This window comes from Urocitellus parryii, chromosome 9, assembly GCF_045843805.1.
Source record: "Urocitellus parryii isolate mUroPar1 chromosome 9, mUroPar1.hap1, whole genome shotgun sequence".
NCBI classification, from domain to species: domain Eukaryota; kingdom Metazoa; phylum Chordata; class Mammalia; order Rodentia; family Sciuridae; genus Urocitellus; species Urocitellus parryii.
The window spans coordinates 31,538,267-31,557,720 of NC_135539.1; the positions used below are offsets into that span (position 1 = coordinate 31,538,267).

Below are 19,454 nucleotides of genomic sequence, written 5' to 3' on the forward strand. Positions count from 1 at the left end.
AACCATTACATGTATTAATAGAAATGTCTTAGTGGTTCAGCTGCTCTTGTTATAAGGTGCCTGTAAGATAAGAAACATAATCCAACAACCATACAAACACAGACGCACACTAACACAAATCACACATATGATTACACACACATATGCCTATATTTAGTAAAAAAAAAAAGTCATAAATTTTGGGCCTTAATAGTCTTGGAATTCCAAATGACCATTATTGTGATAACAAATTTTAGGTTTCTCTTGTTTTGAAAAACTGAATTTCAATAATTTCAACTGCATATTAATTACAAATAGAGAAAAAAATCACATCACAAATGTTTGATTGGATCAAAAGAGCTGATCGCCATGTACACAGGATCTCATGTTTCTGGCATCACACTTTATCTCCACTCCCTGTTTCCCTAGGGACTGAGAAGGGAGCATGTGGCTGAGGAATCAGACGTCTCTGGCAGACTTCATCCTTGAAGGGCTCTTCGATGACTCCTTGACCCATGTTTTCCTTTTCTGCCTGACCATGGTGGTCTACCTTGTTGCACTGAGTGGCAATACCCTCACCATCGTCCTCATCTGTGTGGATCATGGACTTCACACACCCATGTACTTCCTGCTCAGCCAGCTATCCCTCATGGACCTGATGCACGTCTGCACAACCATCCCCAAGATGGCTACCAACTACCTGTCTGGCAGCAAGTCCATTGCCTTCCTCGGATGTGCCACCCAGCACTTCCTCTATTTGTCTCTGGGTGGTGCTGAGTGTCTTCTACTAGCTCTCATGTCCTATGACAGATATGTTTCCATCTGTCATCCTCTGCATTACACTGTGCTCATGAGCAGGAAGGTGGCAGTGATGATGGCCCTCACCTCATGGTTGGGGGCATCTCTGAACTCCCTAATTCACACAGTCATCTTGATGCACCTTCCCTTCTGTGGATCTTGGAAAATACACCACTTCTACTGTGAGTATCCAGCTGTTGTGAAGTTGGTATGTGTTAACATCACTGTCTATGTGTCCACAGTGTTCATCAGCACCATCGTGCTTCTCCTCCTCCCAATAACCCTGGTTTCTACATCCCATGGCTTCATCCTGCACAGTGTCATTGAGATTCATTCATCTGGGAGTAAGAGAAATGTCTTTGCCACTTGCAGCTCCCACCTCATTGTGTTGTCTCTCTGGTTTGGTGCCTGCATCTTCTCATACGTGAGGCCCAGGTCCCAGCACACTCCACTGCAAGACAAAGTTGGTTCTGTGTTCTACAGCATCATTATTCCCACTCTGAATCCTCTGATTTATACTTTCTGGAATAAGGATGTAGCTAAGGCTCTGAGGAGAGTGTTAGGGATACAGATCACCCAGTGATTGCACTCGCAGTTGTCCCAAACAGAGAATGGAATAGGATAAGCTCCTTATGTTGATCTGAATAAACCTTTCAAGAATCCAGGTCTCTGATTCTCTTTGCAAGAAATAGGTGGCTTATGTATAACTTCACTGTTTTAACTTGGTCTCAGGCATCTAAGCACCATGGGGCACTTTTCACACCCCCTAGAAAACTAGGGAAAAAGAATAAAAATCTCTCCATAGAAGACTTGCAAAGTTCAGTGACACTCCAAAAAATATTAAATACGATTATAATTGCTTTTCTCATTATATTTTCATCCACAAAATACATATAAATAATGCCACTCAAGAATACATCAGACACTAGTAAGGCAATATGTCAATCAATGGAAGGGTAACTGATGTGATACAGCAATCTGTATAAGGGGTAAAATTGGGAGTTCATAACCCACTTGAATCAAACTGTGAAATATGATGTATTAAGAACTATGTAATGTTTTGAACAACCAACGATAAAAAAAAAATAAGTCAGGAAGATACTTATGAAAACTATGAGAGTTGACCAGTCCTACCAATCATTAAAATACTATATGAAATATTAAATGAAAATATTGTAGAATTGGCATATAAATAGACAAATAGAGGAAAAGAATGGAAAGTACAGAAATAACCAGGTGTGGTGGCACATGCTGGCAATTTCAGAGACTCCGGAGGCTGGGACAGAATTGCAAGTTCAAGATCAGCCTTAGCCACTTAGTGAGACCTTGTCTCAATATAAAAAATAAAAAGGGCTAGGAATGTGGCTCAGTGGTTAAGTGCCCCTTGGTTAAATCCCCACTACCCCCACCTAAAAATAAAGTACAGGATTAGACCCAAATTTATATGGACAGATGACAAATCATTAGGAAAAAAAGTAGACTTTTTCTTTTTTTCTCTTATTGTGGTAATATATGCATGACATAGTATTCATCCTTTTAACCATTTTTAAGTGTGTAATTCCATGGCATTGAAAACATTTTTAATGTTTGTACCTATCACCACTGCTTATACTCAAAATGTTTCTTGCATTCCCAACATAATTTCTGTACCCAGTAAACAGTCTCCTCTTTTTTTTTACTCCTCCTGCCCCTGGTAATCTCTATTCTTCTTTCTCTCTCTGATTTTGGCTACTCTAGGGACTTAACATAAGTGGAATCATACAATATTTGTCTTTTTGTGTCTGGCTTATTTCACTGTGTATTATGTTTCTAAGGTCCATCTATATTGTAGCATATATCAGAATTTCATTTTTAAATGTCTGGATAATATTCTATTGTATACACACATTGTGAATGCCTCTGATGCTGAACATCATTATACAAGTTTCTGTTTGAGTCCCTGCTTTCAATTCTTTTAGATATATGGTGGGAGTGGAATTGCTGGATCATATGGTATTATATGTTCAAATTTTTTGAGGTGCACCATTTTACTTTCCTGCAAGTAATATATGAGAGTTCCAATTTTTCCATATCCCAACATTTGTTATTTTCCTTTTTTTTGTAATGGGGATTGAACCCAGAAGTTCAACAAACAAATAATATTTAATAATGTTATTAAATTATTATAAATAATATTTAGTAATATAAATGCTGTAATATAGTCAATAAATGCATGTCTCATAGGGATATGAATTAGAGATTCTGAAACTATATATGTACTAAAATTGCACATAGGTAAATGTATTTTAGATAAGAACTCGGTGTCTTACAAATAATGAAAAGGGTAACTAAAATAAACTGTACTGGGTGGAAATTTGAGATAGTCTGTATGTGTGGGTTAATATGAATATATGTATTTCCTAACTGTGTCCACTGAGAGGGACTAGAAGCATTAACTAACATCCCAGTAGTAATAAAGAATACTTGCACCCCCCAAAAAAAGAGTATTTATGAAATATAAAAGGAGAAGATCTTGCTTAATATCAGAAGCATGGGACATGAAGTGAAGGGTTTCTTGAAAGGAAGGGTGAGAAATAAGTTATGTTGTTAGACTTGTAGAGTTTCCTGTATCAGTAAGTTTTTAGAAGGGAAGTATTATTACATACAAAGTAAAAGTACCTGTACATACTTTTTTAAAAAATATGTATATAATTTTTAATTTGTTTTAATTAGTTCTACATGACAGTAGAATGCATTTATGCACTTTGACATGTCATACATAGGTGGGATATAATTTCTCATTTTTTCTGAGTGTACCTGTTGTGGAATAATATTGGTCATGTAGTCACATATATACATACAGTAATAATGTCTGTTTTTTCTACTGCCTTTTGTATCACTACAACCTCTTTCCTCCCCTCCCATCACTTCCCTCTACCTAATCTAAGGTAATGCTATTCTTCCCTGGTGTCCCCTGCCTTATTGTGAATTAGCATCTGCATATTAGGGAGAACATTTGGCCTTTGGTTTTGTGAGATTGGTTTATTTCACTTAGTATGATTTTCTCCAACTTCAACCATTTACTAATAAATGGCATAATTTCACTCTTCTTTAATGCTGAGTAATAGTCCATTGAGTATATATACCACATTTTCTTAATCCTTTCACCTATTGTGGGAACCTAGGTTTGTTCCACAGTATAGCTCTTGTGAATTGAGCTACTATAAACATTGATGTGGCTGTGTCACTATAGTATGCTGATTTTAAGTCCTTTGGGTATAAACCAGGGAGTGGAATAGCTGGGTGAAATGGTGGTAAAATACATATATTTGACAAATACTTACTGAGTCCTTTTTACTGCTATGATCTAAGTACTGAGTCATATATTTGGAATTTGCATCTATGAAATTTTCCATTCTTTTTTAATATATATATTTTAGTTGTTGATGGACCTTTATTTTATTCATTTATTTATATGCAGTTCTGAGAATCAAACCCATTGCCTCACACATGCTAGGTAAGTGCTCTACCACTGAGACACATTCCTATCTCCAAAAATTTAACATTCTTTAAACATAAATTTATGATTTATTTTGTCTGTATTGGTCCTGCCATATCAATTAGTGATATTATTTTTTTTATTTCAAAGGTTGAAAGTACTTTTCTGTTTTCTGAGTTTCTAGTCTCATTATTTGGAATCATAATCTGTGGATTAAAGTCTGTCACTTGCTACCACTGTGATATATGGTAAATTAGCCTCTCTAGTCACATTAATCTCAGGTCTTTATCTAGAATACTTGAGATTATGAGTTGAGAATATTAGTTCTGAGCAGATAGATGGATTCTGGGTGATATTAGCAGAAAAAAACTGTGTTGAAGTGATGTTGGAATGATGAGAAAATAGTGGGAGAACCCATCTTGAAGTCTATGTCCCCATATTCACCTACTATAAATTGTGGGGAGCCAAAATTAATGACCACACCTTCCAGTCATGATGCCTCAGATTCTGACCAATTACTGCATTCACTGTGGCTTGGGCGGGGTCTTGCTCAAAGCAAGTGTTCTTCTTTGTAGGATGTTCCCCTAGGGTTGAATTTCAATCACCTTTCCCTTGTATTCTTGCTCCTTCTGAAGGTTTTTGGATAGAACTTTCTAAACAAGAGTCCCCACAATGAAAGCTCACCTCTGAACCTGTCCCTCTCTCTCCTCAGCCTCTCCTGACTTTCTCTTGCTCTCCCTTTTGGAGAGCCTGAGACTGAGGGTTGGGGAAGCCATTACGAAGATTGTGTAAAAGTAAATTGTGTCTATGTTTTATTTGGTGTCCCTGCAAATTCACATCAGTGATCGTAAGTTCAGCTGCCCACACTGATGGGGGCGGCAGGTGGCACCCATAACCAGGGACCACTCAGAGTGAATTTCCATGTAGACTGAGTGAATGTACTTTAGAAATTCATTGAACTGTGTTTTGGGGTTGTAAAAGAAGAAAGCATTCTGAGAGTCAGAGATGTTAAAGAAATAATGGGCAGTTCCATGTCTTCAGAAAAAGAAATTTACTTAATGATTTTGGAGATTCTAATCAACTGAAGAGGAATACAAGTCAGGAGGTCCCAGCTTGCTCAATTCCTGAAATAGTTAATGACATATGCCTGTTGCTTAGTGATGAAGAGTCACCAGATTTGCATATTTGGGAAAGGATAGGTAGAAAAGGTCTAAAGGCTGCCTCTCTGCCAAGCTATCTAAGAGTACAACAGAAAATATTCAAAAGTTCTGAACTGCTTTAGGAATTTTTCATTTTGAATATTGAGAGGAGGGGCAATGGTATTCAGAAGACTTGTTAAAAGGGCTCCAGAAAGCAATTAGAAGTTTGCAGTCAGAGAAGTGGCCCACAGCTGCTCCCATGCGGTTTTCTCTATCTGTAGTGGGACTGTGGGCCAAGTCAATTCTCACCCAGTCTGTAGCTCACAAACCACAGACAGGTGACCTTAGGGAAAGTCTGAATACCAAACATTCAGTCACAGCTGTACCAGACAGAACCAGTGATTTAGAAGTGTGCCAACTGAACTGGATGGTAGGGGTGTGTGCTAGAGAGAAAACTAGCCCTGATGGGGTCTCTGTGAGCCTGACTCAAGATGGAGGAGAAGAAAATGGACAGAAAGATACTGGTGAAGCTGAGCCACAATATGAGGAAACTCAGTCAAAGGATGAGAATGATCTAGAGGAGGTTTTGGTAGATTATGTGTGACTGTCGTCACACCCGCCATTTGGATCTGTCCACTCTCCTCTGGGAGAACAAGGTTTAATAACTACTCTGAATTAGCAGTAGCCATGCTTACACCCCTCCACCATTGCCTTAGAACAGCACAGGAAGCAGGGGAGGACATTACAGGTTTTCAGCTTTTTCCAATCTTTGAGCAGATTAACTAGCAAAATCAGTATGTCTGTATTCATGCTGCAGTTTCTTTTAAGACTCTAAAGGAGCTCAAAAATGCTTGCTGTCCAAATTCACCTTTGTTTAAAGTCGGCTTGATTCCTCATGCAAAGAGCCTTTACCCCCACATGACTGGATTTCTATGGCCAAATTTTTTTTTATGGACGAGGGTGCAACTACTTCCGTTGATGGTCTCACTGAACTGATTATTGCACTGAACAGGCTGAGAGACACTGGAGACAAGGCTTTGATGCCCCCTTCAAGATGTTAACTGGAATTGGAGAATTTACAGATCTGGAAAGGCAATTAAATTATGATCTTGCCATAAATGATCAAACTACTGCATGTGCCAAAAGGGCATGGAGAGAGCTACCTAATCGGGGTGAATCAACTTTGAATTTTAGTCAGATCAAACAGGGGTCAGAGAAGCCATTTTCATATTTGGAGGAACATCTATACCAGGCAGAAAAGAGATCATTAGGAGACTTGGATGCCTCTGAGTTCCTAGTCAAGCAGCTAGCATTTGAGAATGCTAATAAAGTTTGTCAGGAAATCCTTCAACCCCATTGAAAAAGGGGGATGGTCTCCAAGTTCATTGCCTTTGTGTGGATGTGGGTCACACACAGCTACAGGGCATAATGCTCGCCGCAGCTTTGAAGCGGGTATTACAAACTCAGTCTCAGAGGTGCCATTCTTATGAGTGCTGTTCCAATTTTGGTAGAACTGGGTAAATGGCTTGGGACTATGGATCTCTGCACAATAGGGTAGAGACCTCTCCCAGTTTGCACAGATGGCACTAACAGGGAGATGACTGCATGGCATGGGAAGATTTGGATAGATATGGCAGTGGTAGTTCACAGCCAATTCAGCCTTCAACTCTGCCTTCTTTGGGGCCAGAAAACCAAGAGCTGGGCCTGCCCTGGGCCCACCAAACTGTAGGGGCACTGCAATATACACTGGAAGAGGAGTTGCAGACTCTGAAGTCATCAGGACTGGTTATGCCAGCTCGTCACTATTAGCAGCTACCTCCACTGAGACTGTACACTATGGCCAACCTTGGGAGTAACTTTAATGCCTGAAATGTGGCCAAACGAGTCCCTACTGGGGTCATGGACCATTACCCCAAATAGCATAGGCTGAGTTTGGGGGTGAAACAACTTAAAAAAGGGAATTCAGGTGCTGCCAGGAGTGATTGATTCAAACTTTAGAGATAAAATTGAAATTATTGTGCAGTAAGAGCCCGCTACTTAGCTCTCTTTAAGAGATGATTGGCACAGCTAATACTCCTGCCTTGTCACCCCATGGATGGCCCAGAGTAGACCTCAACTTCTGGGTCCCCAGACCAAGTGTACTGGGCTCAATTAGTTCAGCAAGAATGCCCTCTACTGGATCTTAAAGTTAATCATAAAAAATTCAGGTATCATAGATACTGGGGATGATAGATCTGTTCTATCTAGTAGATTATGGCCTAAGAGGTAGCCTTTACATATTGCGCTTGCCAACATGGAGGAGATAGGTCAGATCTCTCAGCCTGCACAAAGTGCTCAATATCTTCACTGGGACAATAACGATGGTAATTCTGGAATTTTCAAGGCTTATGTTTTAGACATCTTGCCAGTAAATTTGTGGGGCTATGATATTCTGAGCAGCTTAGGTTTGTTAATAGTAACTTCAAATTTTATCACGTTTTTGAGGGACTTAATCAAACATTTTTTCCTAGGGAAATAGAGGAAAATTTACAAGGGTATTTACCTACAACTCAATCTTCCCAAGAGAGACTAATTAATGCACCCAGCCAAACTTTTGATAAGCCCCCTAACTTGGTCCCCAACACAGAGAACAACAGAAAAAAATTCATTGGCTCATAGAAGAGCCAATCTGGGTTAGTCAGTGGCCCTTGGCAGGGGAAAAACTTTAAATACCCACATGTTAGTTCAGGAACAACTTCAGGCTGGCCACTTAAACCTATGCTCAGTCCTTGGAACATCTTTGCAATTAAGGAAAAAATCTGGCAACTGGAGATTATTACAAGATCTCATTAATTAATTGTGTTATTATTAATTATAATATATATTATTATAATTATATATATATAATTATATATATATATAATTATATAATTATATATTATTATAATTAATTGTGTTATTAATTAATTGTGTTATCAAGCCCACGGAGCCTTACTTCGTTTTTCCTACAGCTATCAAACTGGATTATCTTTTAACAGTAGTAGATTTAAAAGATTATTTCTTTTCTATACCATTATGGCCAGATGACTGTAAAAGGTTTGTCTTTAGTGTCCAAGGAATAAATTTTTAAAAAACCAGTTAAAAGATATTGCTGGAAAGTGTTGCCTCAGAGAATGTGTAACATTCCTACCCTTTGTAAAAAATTTTGTGGCATACACCATCATGCCTGTGAGGGAGAAATTTCCTTATGCATATATTATTTGTTTTATGGAATATATACTTTGAGCTCATGTTAATTCAGATGTATTCCTAAATTTCTTTGCCCAGTTAGAGACCTCACTCACAGCAATGGGTTTGTGCATTGCACCTCAAAATGTACAGAGGATATCTCCTTTTCAATATCTACGTCATGTGATTGAAGGGCATAAATTCTTTCCTCAAAACATACAAATTAGAGTCAAGGAGTTGACATTCTTAAGGATTTTCAAAAACTATTAGATGATATAAATTGCCTGAGGCCCTCTTTAAAGCTAACTCCTTCAGATTTAAGTCCGTTATTCCAGATAATACAGGGAGAGCCTTCTCCAGCTTTTCATCAGCTCAGAGCAGAAGTAAGAATGGCTTAGAGGAAAGTTGAAATTGCTATTAAAAATGCTCACCTTATTAGAATTAACCCACGAGGGCCTTCATATTTATTGATGTCACCACTACCTAATCTCTTACAGGAGCAATATGGGAGTTATTGACTGGATTCATCTAGCTTACTCTTCTCAAAGGTCTTTAACTCCTTTTCATGATTTTGTTGCTCAATTAGTTATCAAGGGCAGAGTTTTATAGCTGGTTGTATCAGAACTTAATATTATAATCATTCCATTTTCTGCTCAACAGAATGATTGGCTTTTCCAAACTTCTAATATTTGGCAAGTAGCTTTTGCTAATTTTCCTGGTCAGATAGAAAGTCATTATTCTTGTGATAAAATTATTCAATTTGCCTTTCTAATTACACTTATTTTTCCAAAGATTGTGTATGCACATCCAATAGATGGAGCACTAATGGTATTCATTGATGGCTCAAGATCAGGGAAAGCAGGTTTTATAGTCATGCTCATAGAGAGGTGGTACAAACACTATCTTCTTCTGCCCAATGAGCAGAACTTCAAACTCTCATTTGTGATTTATGTCTTTTTTGCAAATTAGTCCATCAATATTTATCCTGACAGTTTATATGCAGTTTGAGTTGCAAAAAATATTGAAACTTCAACTATTGTGTATACACCATCATAAGAATTATTTAACTTGTTTCATACCCTCCAAAGGACAGTACAAATGCAAAACACCCATGTTTTATAGGCCCCATATGGCCCCACACTAATCTTCCAGGACTTTTAACATCATGTAATGATAACTCTGATAAATTGGTTGCTGTTTGTCAGTAAATATCTTTATGTGACTGTGCACAAGCATTGCATTCTTTGCATCATCAAAATGCTTCTAGCTTACATAAAAATTTTAATATTACTAGAGAGCAACTTTGTCAATTTGTATGTTACTGCCCCCAATGCATTATACACACTCAATTTTTACCATCTTGGGTAAGTCCCCATGGATTAAAACCAAATCAGTTATGGCAAATGGATGTAACTCACATTCCTCAATTTAGTAAGCAATTTTATGTACATGTAATTGTAGATATTTATTCTAAATTTATCTTTGCCACAGCTCATGAAAAAGAAAATACTCAACATGCTATTTCTCATTGCTAGCTGCTTTTCCAGTATTAGGATGTTCTTTACAAATTAAAACATAATGCACCAGCTTATGTTAGCTCCTCTTTTCAACAATTTTGCCAAGAGTTTCATGTTGACCATAAAACACGTATTCCTTACAACCCTCAAGGTCAAGTTATTGTAAATCGAGGTCGTTTATCTATTAAGCTACAATTACAAAAATTAAAAGGGGGAGATAGGACTAAGACCCCCCCCAAAATAACCTCAATCATACTCTGTTCAATTTTAATTTTTAAAACTGTGACTCAGAGTGTCACACTGCAGCTGAGTAACACATGTCTTCCACAGCAACAGGCCCTTTAGGCCAAGTTTGGTGGAAAGATTTACAAACTGGTCAATGTAGAAGACCAGATCTAGTTATAATGTGGGGCAAAGGTCATGCTTGTATTTTCCCAGAAGGTGCTTTTCTTCCTATTTGGGTACTTGAATGTGCCATCAGGCATGGAGGACTTAGAACCAAGGTTCATACGACTGAGGATTGACCCATAAATTCCAGACCTGATTCTCCACTAAGAGAAACTCTTGAAGGAAGAGGGGAAAGAAGATGGCCCAGAGAGACCCAATGGTGAAGCTATGCTCATGGAAAGAGCTAAAGAATCTGACGCTGCAGGTTGAGCAAATGATTCAGCAGCAAGGAAAAACTAAGTCTCCAACAATGATGCTTGCCACAATACCAGCTCTTTTGAGCTAAGTTTCCAAGAACTGTTGAGTTTTTAACATTTATATAAATGGCATCAGGTTGCATGCATTTACTGTCAATTACTTTCTTTTGTGAACACTACAGCTTTGAGATTGATACATTTTAAGATGTTGAAATCCAATTCATTCATTTTAATGGTTGGGATATGTAGTACCTCCCATGATATGAATGAACTGCAAAAAACTAAAAATTTTGTGCTTCAAAGGACACTATCAAGAAAGTGAAAAGATATCTATAGAAAAGAACAAACATGTTACAAAGCATAATCTGATAAGAAATTGTGTAAAGAATATATGAATAATTATGTTTTCACTTAGTTTATTTAAAAATTCTTTTTTTCTTTTATTACTAATTTGTTCCAATTAGTTATACATGACTGTGGAATGCATTTTGACACATTGTACACAAGTGGAGCACAAGATGTCTTTCCTCTGGTTGTACATGGTACAGACTCACACCAGTAAAATTCTTAAGCCACAACACAAAAAGACAAATGCTTCAGGTAATTGTGGGCAAAAGACATGGATAGATATTTCTTCAAAAGGGTGAATCTGACTTATCTTTCCTATATACATAGATGAATACCTCATAGTGAATCTCCATATCATGTACATCCACAAGCCTGGGATCCTAATTAGAATAAGGTATGCTTTATGCTTTTATAAACATATCATGCATAACTAAAAAGAATAAATAAAAAAGTGATTAACATTGTTCACTATCAGTAACCAACAGGAAAATGCAAATCAAAACCACATAAGATGCCATCTCGCATCCACTACAATGTCTAAAATAAGAGATGGAAACATGAAGTGTTAGGAAATAAATGAAGTAATTGGAACTTTCACACATTTTTGGAAAGTATATAAATTATACAGCTATTATGTAAAACACTAACAGAAGTACTTTGTAAGGCAGCAATTTTACTCCTGAGTATACACTCAGATAAAATTGAAAACTAGGGAAAAAATGGAAAACTAGAGTTCACAAACAAGTTTCACACTAATGTTCATAACAGAATCAATCACAATAGCCAAAAGGTGTAAATAACACAAATGTCCATCAACTGATGAAAGGATAACTAAATTGTGGTATATCTATACAAAGGAATATTATATGGCCATAAACATGAAGTACTGAAATATATTTCACTTGGAAACAGAATGCTTAATGATATCACTTTGCATCACAAAAGACTACATATTACATGTCTCCATTTTATAATGTATACATCATATGCAAAGCTAAAGAGATAGAAAATAGAGTAGTGTTTGTTTAGGGTAAATGATTTTGAAAGCTGACAGTTAAAAGATAATGAGTTTTCTGAGTTTTGACAATGGTGATGGCTGCATGTATCATTTAACATGTGAAAAATTATGGAATTTTACATTTTAAGGAATCATATAGTATGTAAATAATGTCTTACTGAAGTTGTTATTTTAAAAGAAATGGTAATCCACATACTATTTATAAGAAAAATTGGAAGGAGAACATCTGAACCAAGGATGTTCTTGTTTTTTTTCACAAATGGATCTTGTGGACTGTTGAGGGAATTGACATTAACTCCAAAGGATGTGCTAACGATCACATCCATGTTGTAGCTCCCCAAAATTCTGAGTAGAGAAAGAAATGTAAAATTTTAATCTGCACTGCTTTACTCTCCTACTACACATGCTGGAAGAAGTGATATGAGCACATTCACACACTGTCAGAAATATCTGATGATCAAATGACTAGTCCATGCTCCTATCAAATGCCATGAGGCAGCTGCCCCTGTGCCAGGGGAGTTAGGGACACTAGGGCAGTGAGCTCAAGGAGTTCAGTCACAGAGAGACAGACACCCTTAATCAGACAAATTACATCAGTGAGTGGGGTGTAGATGATAAAAGATGATTAAGTACAGAGCTTCAGCAGGACCAGGGTGTTATAATTAACTCCTGGTAGGGGATCCAAGATAGGTGACCTTGACCTAGGCCCTGCCTAAGCACAGTCTGTGCCAAGAGCTGATTTCTCTCTAGCACATCACATAAAAGCAACACTCTGTTCTGAGAGGCAGAAATATTGTCCCCCCTTCTCTGAACCCACTGCTACAGCTTCTGAGAGGTCCTGCACTCCAAGACCCAAGGTGGCCCCAAGGGCAGAATCTCACAAAAGGGAATGAGTAAGAATATCCTCAATTAAAACATTGAAAATCTCCTCAAAATGTACTTGGATAGTCTCACAACTTGGTGAACATATTCTCTCAGATTTCCCAAGACAGTATCAGTCGTTGTTCATGGGTCAAAATAACTCATTTTATACAACAAATGATATGGTAGTTGTAATCCATATTCTTTCAGGACCTTATCTCCGTTGAAACTGGAGGAAGAAGTGGTGGAAATATTTCATATTTTGTATTTTGCTGATATTCTCAGTACAACCATGAAGAGATTTGTTGTTCTGTAACCTGCATTGTACCTTTCTTTTTAAAATTTTTTTTAAATAATTTTTTTTAGTTGGACAGCATGACTTTATTTTATCAGTTTATTTTTATGTGGTGCTGAGGATCAAACTCAGTGCCTTACACATGCTGGGCAAGTGCTCTGCCACTGAGCTACAATCCTAGCCCTGCATGGTATCTTTCTATCCCTGCTCAATAGGTACCAGAAATTTCCCATAACCAACATTCCCTATGCTCCACCCTCAACTTCTGAGTGATCACATTCTTCGTTGGAAAACGAGTTTTGACTTACATAATATTCACATTGATGATCAAGCAGATAAACTAATTCTGTTTTCTGTACACAGATGTCCCAGCACCCTGCCTCATCCTAGGAGCCTCTCCTTCTTGGGTGTCCCATTGTGGTTGTGACAGCACACACTTACTTTTGTCTGGTCAGGGGAGTAGCTCAACAGTGGTAATTTCAGTTCCCTGTCAGGCTGCTGGAAGGTCTTAAAACAGCTCAGAACCCCAGAGCTGCCTGCTACTTACTCCTTTACAGTGACAGGCTCGCCTTTCTTCACTTCCTAGCTCAGGTACTTCACCAATGCATCTCCATATTGCTTAATAATGGGAACATCTAAGCACAAACACAACTCCACCCACAGTTAGAGGAGAATCGAGTCCCTGAGGCAGTGGTTTTCCCAGGATTATAAAGTATGAGATATTTATAATGAATCAAAAAGTATCTCTTCTAGGACATAAAGACCAAAGGTCATTTGAAATTTGTCATTAGTCCTATTTATCCATATAATAAGTTTCATTTTGACATAATTATAAAAGCATGGAAAATAATTTTGCACTTCTCCAATTGCTTGACATGTTGAACATTTTTTCTTATATTCATTGGTAATTTTTGTATTTCTTCTTTTGAGAAGGGTCTGCTCAGTTCTTTTGCCCATTTATTGATTGAGTTATTTGGGTTTTTGGTGTTAAAATCATTGAGTTATTTTTATATCATGAATATTAACACTGTAAATGAAGTGCAGGGGACAAAAATTTTATAGCCTTCTAAATGTTCTCTGTTTATGCTTTCAATTATTTCTTCTGATGTGAAAGGTTATTAGATTAGAGAAAAATTGATGACAAGCAAATTATTAAGTTCTTACAAATGCTTAAGATGCAAGAGACAGCTGGGGGTGTATCAGTGGAGACTCAGCCCTGTGTGCTCTTTCCACTCAACCATATGGCCTTTATGGGCCATGCCAGTTAGGCAGGATGATGTGGCCAGCTCTGCAGTTTTGAGGACTTGATGAGAGAAGATGAAGAGGGAGGAAGAGGCAAAGCCATCTCCCACTTGCTTATAGAACACAAGAACTATAATAATACCTCTAGAGCTGCTTTCACCAAGCATTATTAAGAAAATGGCTGCTGAAATTAGCTGATTTTATCCTAGCAGATTATGAAGTACACAAGGTCATGGGAACACAGTGGTTTAAAATGTACTCGACATGCATTCATCAAAGTCAGTAGAATGAGGTAGGCAGAGAAATCCCTGTGTACACTTGTATTGAAAACTCCTAATTTACAGTTAAAAACAAATGAAATCTCCAAGACTTTACACTTGCAGAGAAAGTTAAAATAAAAGAAAGCAGAGATCATATCATTTCCAAATCTGTTCATCTCTCTCTCATATTTTCTTTTAAATGTACATAATAACCCTCAAATTTATATAAAGGTCACTTTTAATAAAGTGATAAACTTGAAAGGAGATAAAACTAGGCATGGTGCACATTTTGTAAAGGTCTGACTTAATACCTCCTATGTAGTTTTAAATGCTCCTAATGAAGAAAAAATGGAAAAGGGGGTAGAGGCTGGGCACTGGAGAGAAGGTGAGGCCAGGAGTTTTTGGGTCATCAGAGACTGAGAAAAGTCAGAAGTATGATATTCTTGGCCATGAACCTTGACACTTGGTGAAATATGGGACACCTGGAAGGAGGAGGAGCCCCTAAGAACTTTATGATAATTAATTCCTAGTAATAGCTCTGGGATTGCATTGTCCTCTTGCCCTGGAGTGCCCCATTCAACAAGTCTACCCAAGGGAAGTTTCCAAAATACTCACCCCCACATTTTCCCATACTTTTCATGACATTGGATGTCATACTGCCAAAAACCCTGGGTGGAGAAACAAGAGAATTTATATTGTTATTTTGAAAATATTGAACCCTGCTTCTAATTGAGGAACCAATGATTCCAATCCCTTGAAATCAGACTGGAATATGGTCCATCACTGGCAGTTAGAGGTAAGCTCTTATTCTAAGACATTCAAAGGCAAAGAAGAGAAAAATAAATGGGATATTACAAAAGGGAATTTAGAGACCATCTTGAATTTTCTTGAAGTATTGTACATATTGAAGAAATTATCCTTTATTTTAGACAAGGTATTGCTATGTTTCCTACAATGACCTTGAATTTGTGATTCTCCTGCCTCAGCCTCCAGAGTGGTTGGTACTACAGGTGTGTGCCATTGTTTGGCCAGTTGTCCTTGAGTATGAGTGTGAAGCAAGCCTGGCTTTCTGTATCACTTTCTCATGTGCATGGACTGTTTCTGAAATCCTGCCAACTTTGAATCATTCCCTCCACCTGGATGTGAAAAAAAACAAAGCTGAGAGAAAGTGAGTGCGTTTCCCAGGGACATTCTCAAGGACACTTCACTCATTTTTCTCCCCAGATCTTTTTCATTTCTTTCATGAATCTCCCTAGAATACTGGGGAAATTAGGAAGTTCAAGGCACCAGTCACCTTTAAGTTAACCATGTTGATGTGATTAGTTTACCTGGCTTTTTCACTACTGTGACCCTGATAAGAACCATGTAGAAAACTAAGATTTACTGGGCCCACAGTTTCAGTGTTCTCAGTTCATACATCGCTTCCTCTGTTGCTGTGGTCTGTGGTGAGGCAGAATAACATGGCAGAAGAGTGTGACAGAATAAAGCAGCTCAGGACATGGCACCAGGAAGCAGACAGAAACTCCACTAGCCAGGGACAAAATGATGCCCTGAAGCCAGGCCCCCAGTGACCCACCTCTTCCACCAACACCCTACCTGCTTACAGTTGCCCCCAGTTAATCCTTACTGATGAACTCCAACTCACAGTAAGAGAATGTGAGCACATTTCTCCTTCCCAACTCCATTTAGAGAGCCCCCCTTACCCCAAAGTCATAATGATGAGCTAAGAGAAGTTGCGACTTCATGCCCCAATTCTTAGGTTTATACTCAATACACATTCCCAGACTTGAGTGCTCCTGCAAGGTCCAGCCTGGCATTCTGCCAGGGCATTTCATTTGCATGTCTCTTTGGTATGTTGGCCCTTCCTTAATGTAGTATTTCCCAGTCTAAAAAGGGTGTGTGTGTGATATTTTGATGTTACTTTGATGAAGAGATTTTGCTTAACACTGTCTATTCAATCACAGAAGGGCCCACTGAGAGCCTCTGGTGACATTTTTCTTACAACTTGGTCATAAAACTTTTGGGCTTTTCCTTCTTTATCTGCAATGCTCCCAGTTCAGCATCCAGCTCTTCTTTAAAATTGACTTCATATGGATCCCTGGAAGCAGTAATAATATCCTTCTGTTGAATGGAAAATGTACCATTTTGAAACAATGAGACTTCCCACTACCTCACACAAATGTGAGCCATGTTGAGTGTCACCCAAGTCTGTTGTCAGACAATCTGGTTGCCTTGAGCCAGAGGGAAGACTGAGTTCCCTATGTCCTCTGAGTGCTACAGCGAGGAATGAATGACTGAGGAATCATCTCCAGGCCATTCTCCCTATCATTGAGTCTGGTCCTCCAACTGTGATGCTCAGATGGTTGCGCAGAGCCAGGCATGCTCATGTCCACCAAGGTGGCCAGTCACAGCACAATTTGTTTATTGCCCCCATGCATCAACTCCCTTTGTATGAAAACCCACAAAGGCTGGTGCTCCTTTGGCCTGGCTGGCCAGCAGCTCAGATGTGTCATACTCACAGCCCCATGCCAGAGTGTTCTATGTCATACAACCCCTGCCCCACCATCCCAAAAGATGAGAGAAATACAGAAAAAAGAAATGGTGTACAAGAGAGTCCTGGCAGCTATTTTAACCATGAAACAGCTAGTTCTGCAAAAGTGGCCACGTAGTGGCAGAGGAGAAAACTGTGGCAAGGACAAATGGCCCAGCTTGCTCTGTAACTCCTCTCATCTACATGGAGGGGGACCCTCCAAGTTCAGGAACTGTCCTGTTGACTGAGAAGAAAATATAAAATAAGAACCCATAATGTGTTCCAGACAGTTGCAATAAGAACTTGCTGCTGCTTTTTAGAGGAGAATCTTTAAGGCAGTGTAGTTTTCATCTATTCTGTACAAATAGTGCCATTAAATACAATAAATTCAATTACATAAATTCATTAGAAAATGTTATCAGAGAGGATTATGTTACCACAACACCCTGAATTAGTACTTTTCTTTTAGAGACTCAAAGCCAGATCTCTATTTTCCTTTTTTATGCTATTGTGATTCATTATTCTTAAGAGTGAAATTGGGACAGAAGTCACACATGGCCTGTGTGGAATCTCTCCTACCCACACATCAAAATATCCTCTTTCCTTCTGTTTCATGATGCCAGCATACCATTAAGAGCAATTTCCCTACTAGATGGTATAGATTCATGCTTTCATGCTGGAGTGTAGAGGGAAAGAAAAAAGAAAAGCCCAATTGGGTTTGGGGTGTTTGTCAGGTTGCTAGTAGATTTTTATATGGGGGTAAATAAGTCTCTTTATGATGCTAATCTCCCAGAGAAAGGAAAGATAATACAAAAGGAAAGAATAAAATTTCTTAAAATTTCTGTCAGTTTTTTCTGTTCTAGACACTCAAGATTTAGATGTAAAAGGGTCTATGAAATTCAGGGTGGAAGAATTGAGTTTTAGGATGAAGTGATGTGTTAGGAAAGGTTCACAGAAAAGAGGGAATTGTTCAGTCAGCCTCCCAGGGAGTCTGAGGGGCTATGGTGCATTGTACAAATGGTTCTACAGCCAGGAGGGTGCAGGAATCACCATATTAACAGGTATAGTCCTCCAGAATGTCTTTTTCCAGAAAGCCTAGAAGATGAAGAGACAAAATCCAAGCAAACTGGTTTTCTCCAGAATTCTCAAAGCTTGAAAGGGTGAGGGGTTCCCACTGCATGTGATAAGAACTTACCCATTAGCTGTATATGGTGAATTCTGGTTCATCACTCTAGGTGCAAACTCAGAGCCAATCAGATTATTCCTGGGAACCCACCTCACCATAAATCCCTAAACCCACAGGAATATAGATTTCAGGACAGGGAGGAGCTCAAGCAGTCTGCCTAAGATCAATAGAAAATTCTTAAGGGTTTATAGCAATTTCAATTCCATCATCTATTTTGATCTTCCAAATAGTTAAGGAAAACAGGAACCTGATTAGGCCACCAACTCCAGGCTTCTGGAGGAGAAAAGGCTGAACAGTGACTCACAGATAGAGAAGCATAAGGCTGATAGCCAGGAGGACCCAGGTCTCTACAGAAGAATTCAGGGTCAAGTTCTTCACCACATTCCTTCATCAGTTTTGAATTCTGTATCTTTCTTTCAACTATATGGGCTGCCCTTTGCAGAACTGTGCCTGCACAGTGTCCCTTCTGTGACAAGCTATGATTCAATGAGGCCAGTTTTGTGCTGGGGAAGGAGGTGAGGCCAGGGATGAATCCAGTGGAAAAGCCACCTTTGCATCTCCTGGAATTAGAGGGGTCAAGTGTCTTCTTTGCAGTTGGCAAAGAATCATGCACTCTCCTACTTTGACCTTTGTTTGAAAACAGGGACTTAAAGATGTTGCCTTCGGTAAAGACAGGGACTCTGGGGCCTGCAGCTGTACAATGAGTAACTAAAAGCAGGATAAAGCTTGGCATTCTGCCTTCATTCAGTATCCTTTACTAAATATTTGTGACTGCTCAGCTCTGCACATAAACATGTTAATAATTTAAGGAGTGCTCAGATAAAAACTAGCAATACATTACAAATTTATCTAATCTATCCTATCCCCTTGAAGATTGAGGCAAGATTGAAGGGGCATTCAACTATCAGCTTTTTAAAAAATATTCTTTTTAGTTGTAGATGAACAAAACACC

At 38.5% G+C, this 19,454-nt stretch overlaps 1 protein-coding gene across 1 annotated transcript; it reads left to right on the forward strand.

Moving 5' to 3' along the window:
- Positions 1-424: 424 nt before the first annotated feature.
- On the forward strand, positions 425-1,360 carry LOC113193561 (olfactory receptor 2AE1-like). Its single transcript, XM_026404187.2, has one exon. It carries the CDS (start codon positions 425-427, stop codon positions 1,358-1,360), a length of 936 nt encoding a protein of 311 aa, XP_026259972.2.
- The last annotated feature ends 18,094 nt before the right edge of the window (positions 1,361-19,454 follow it).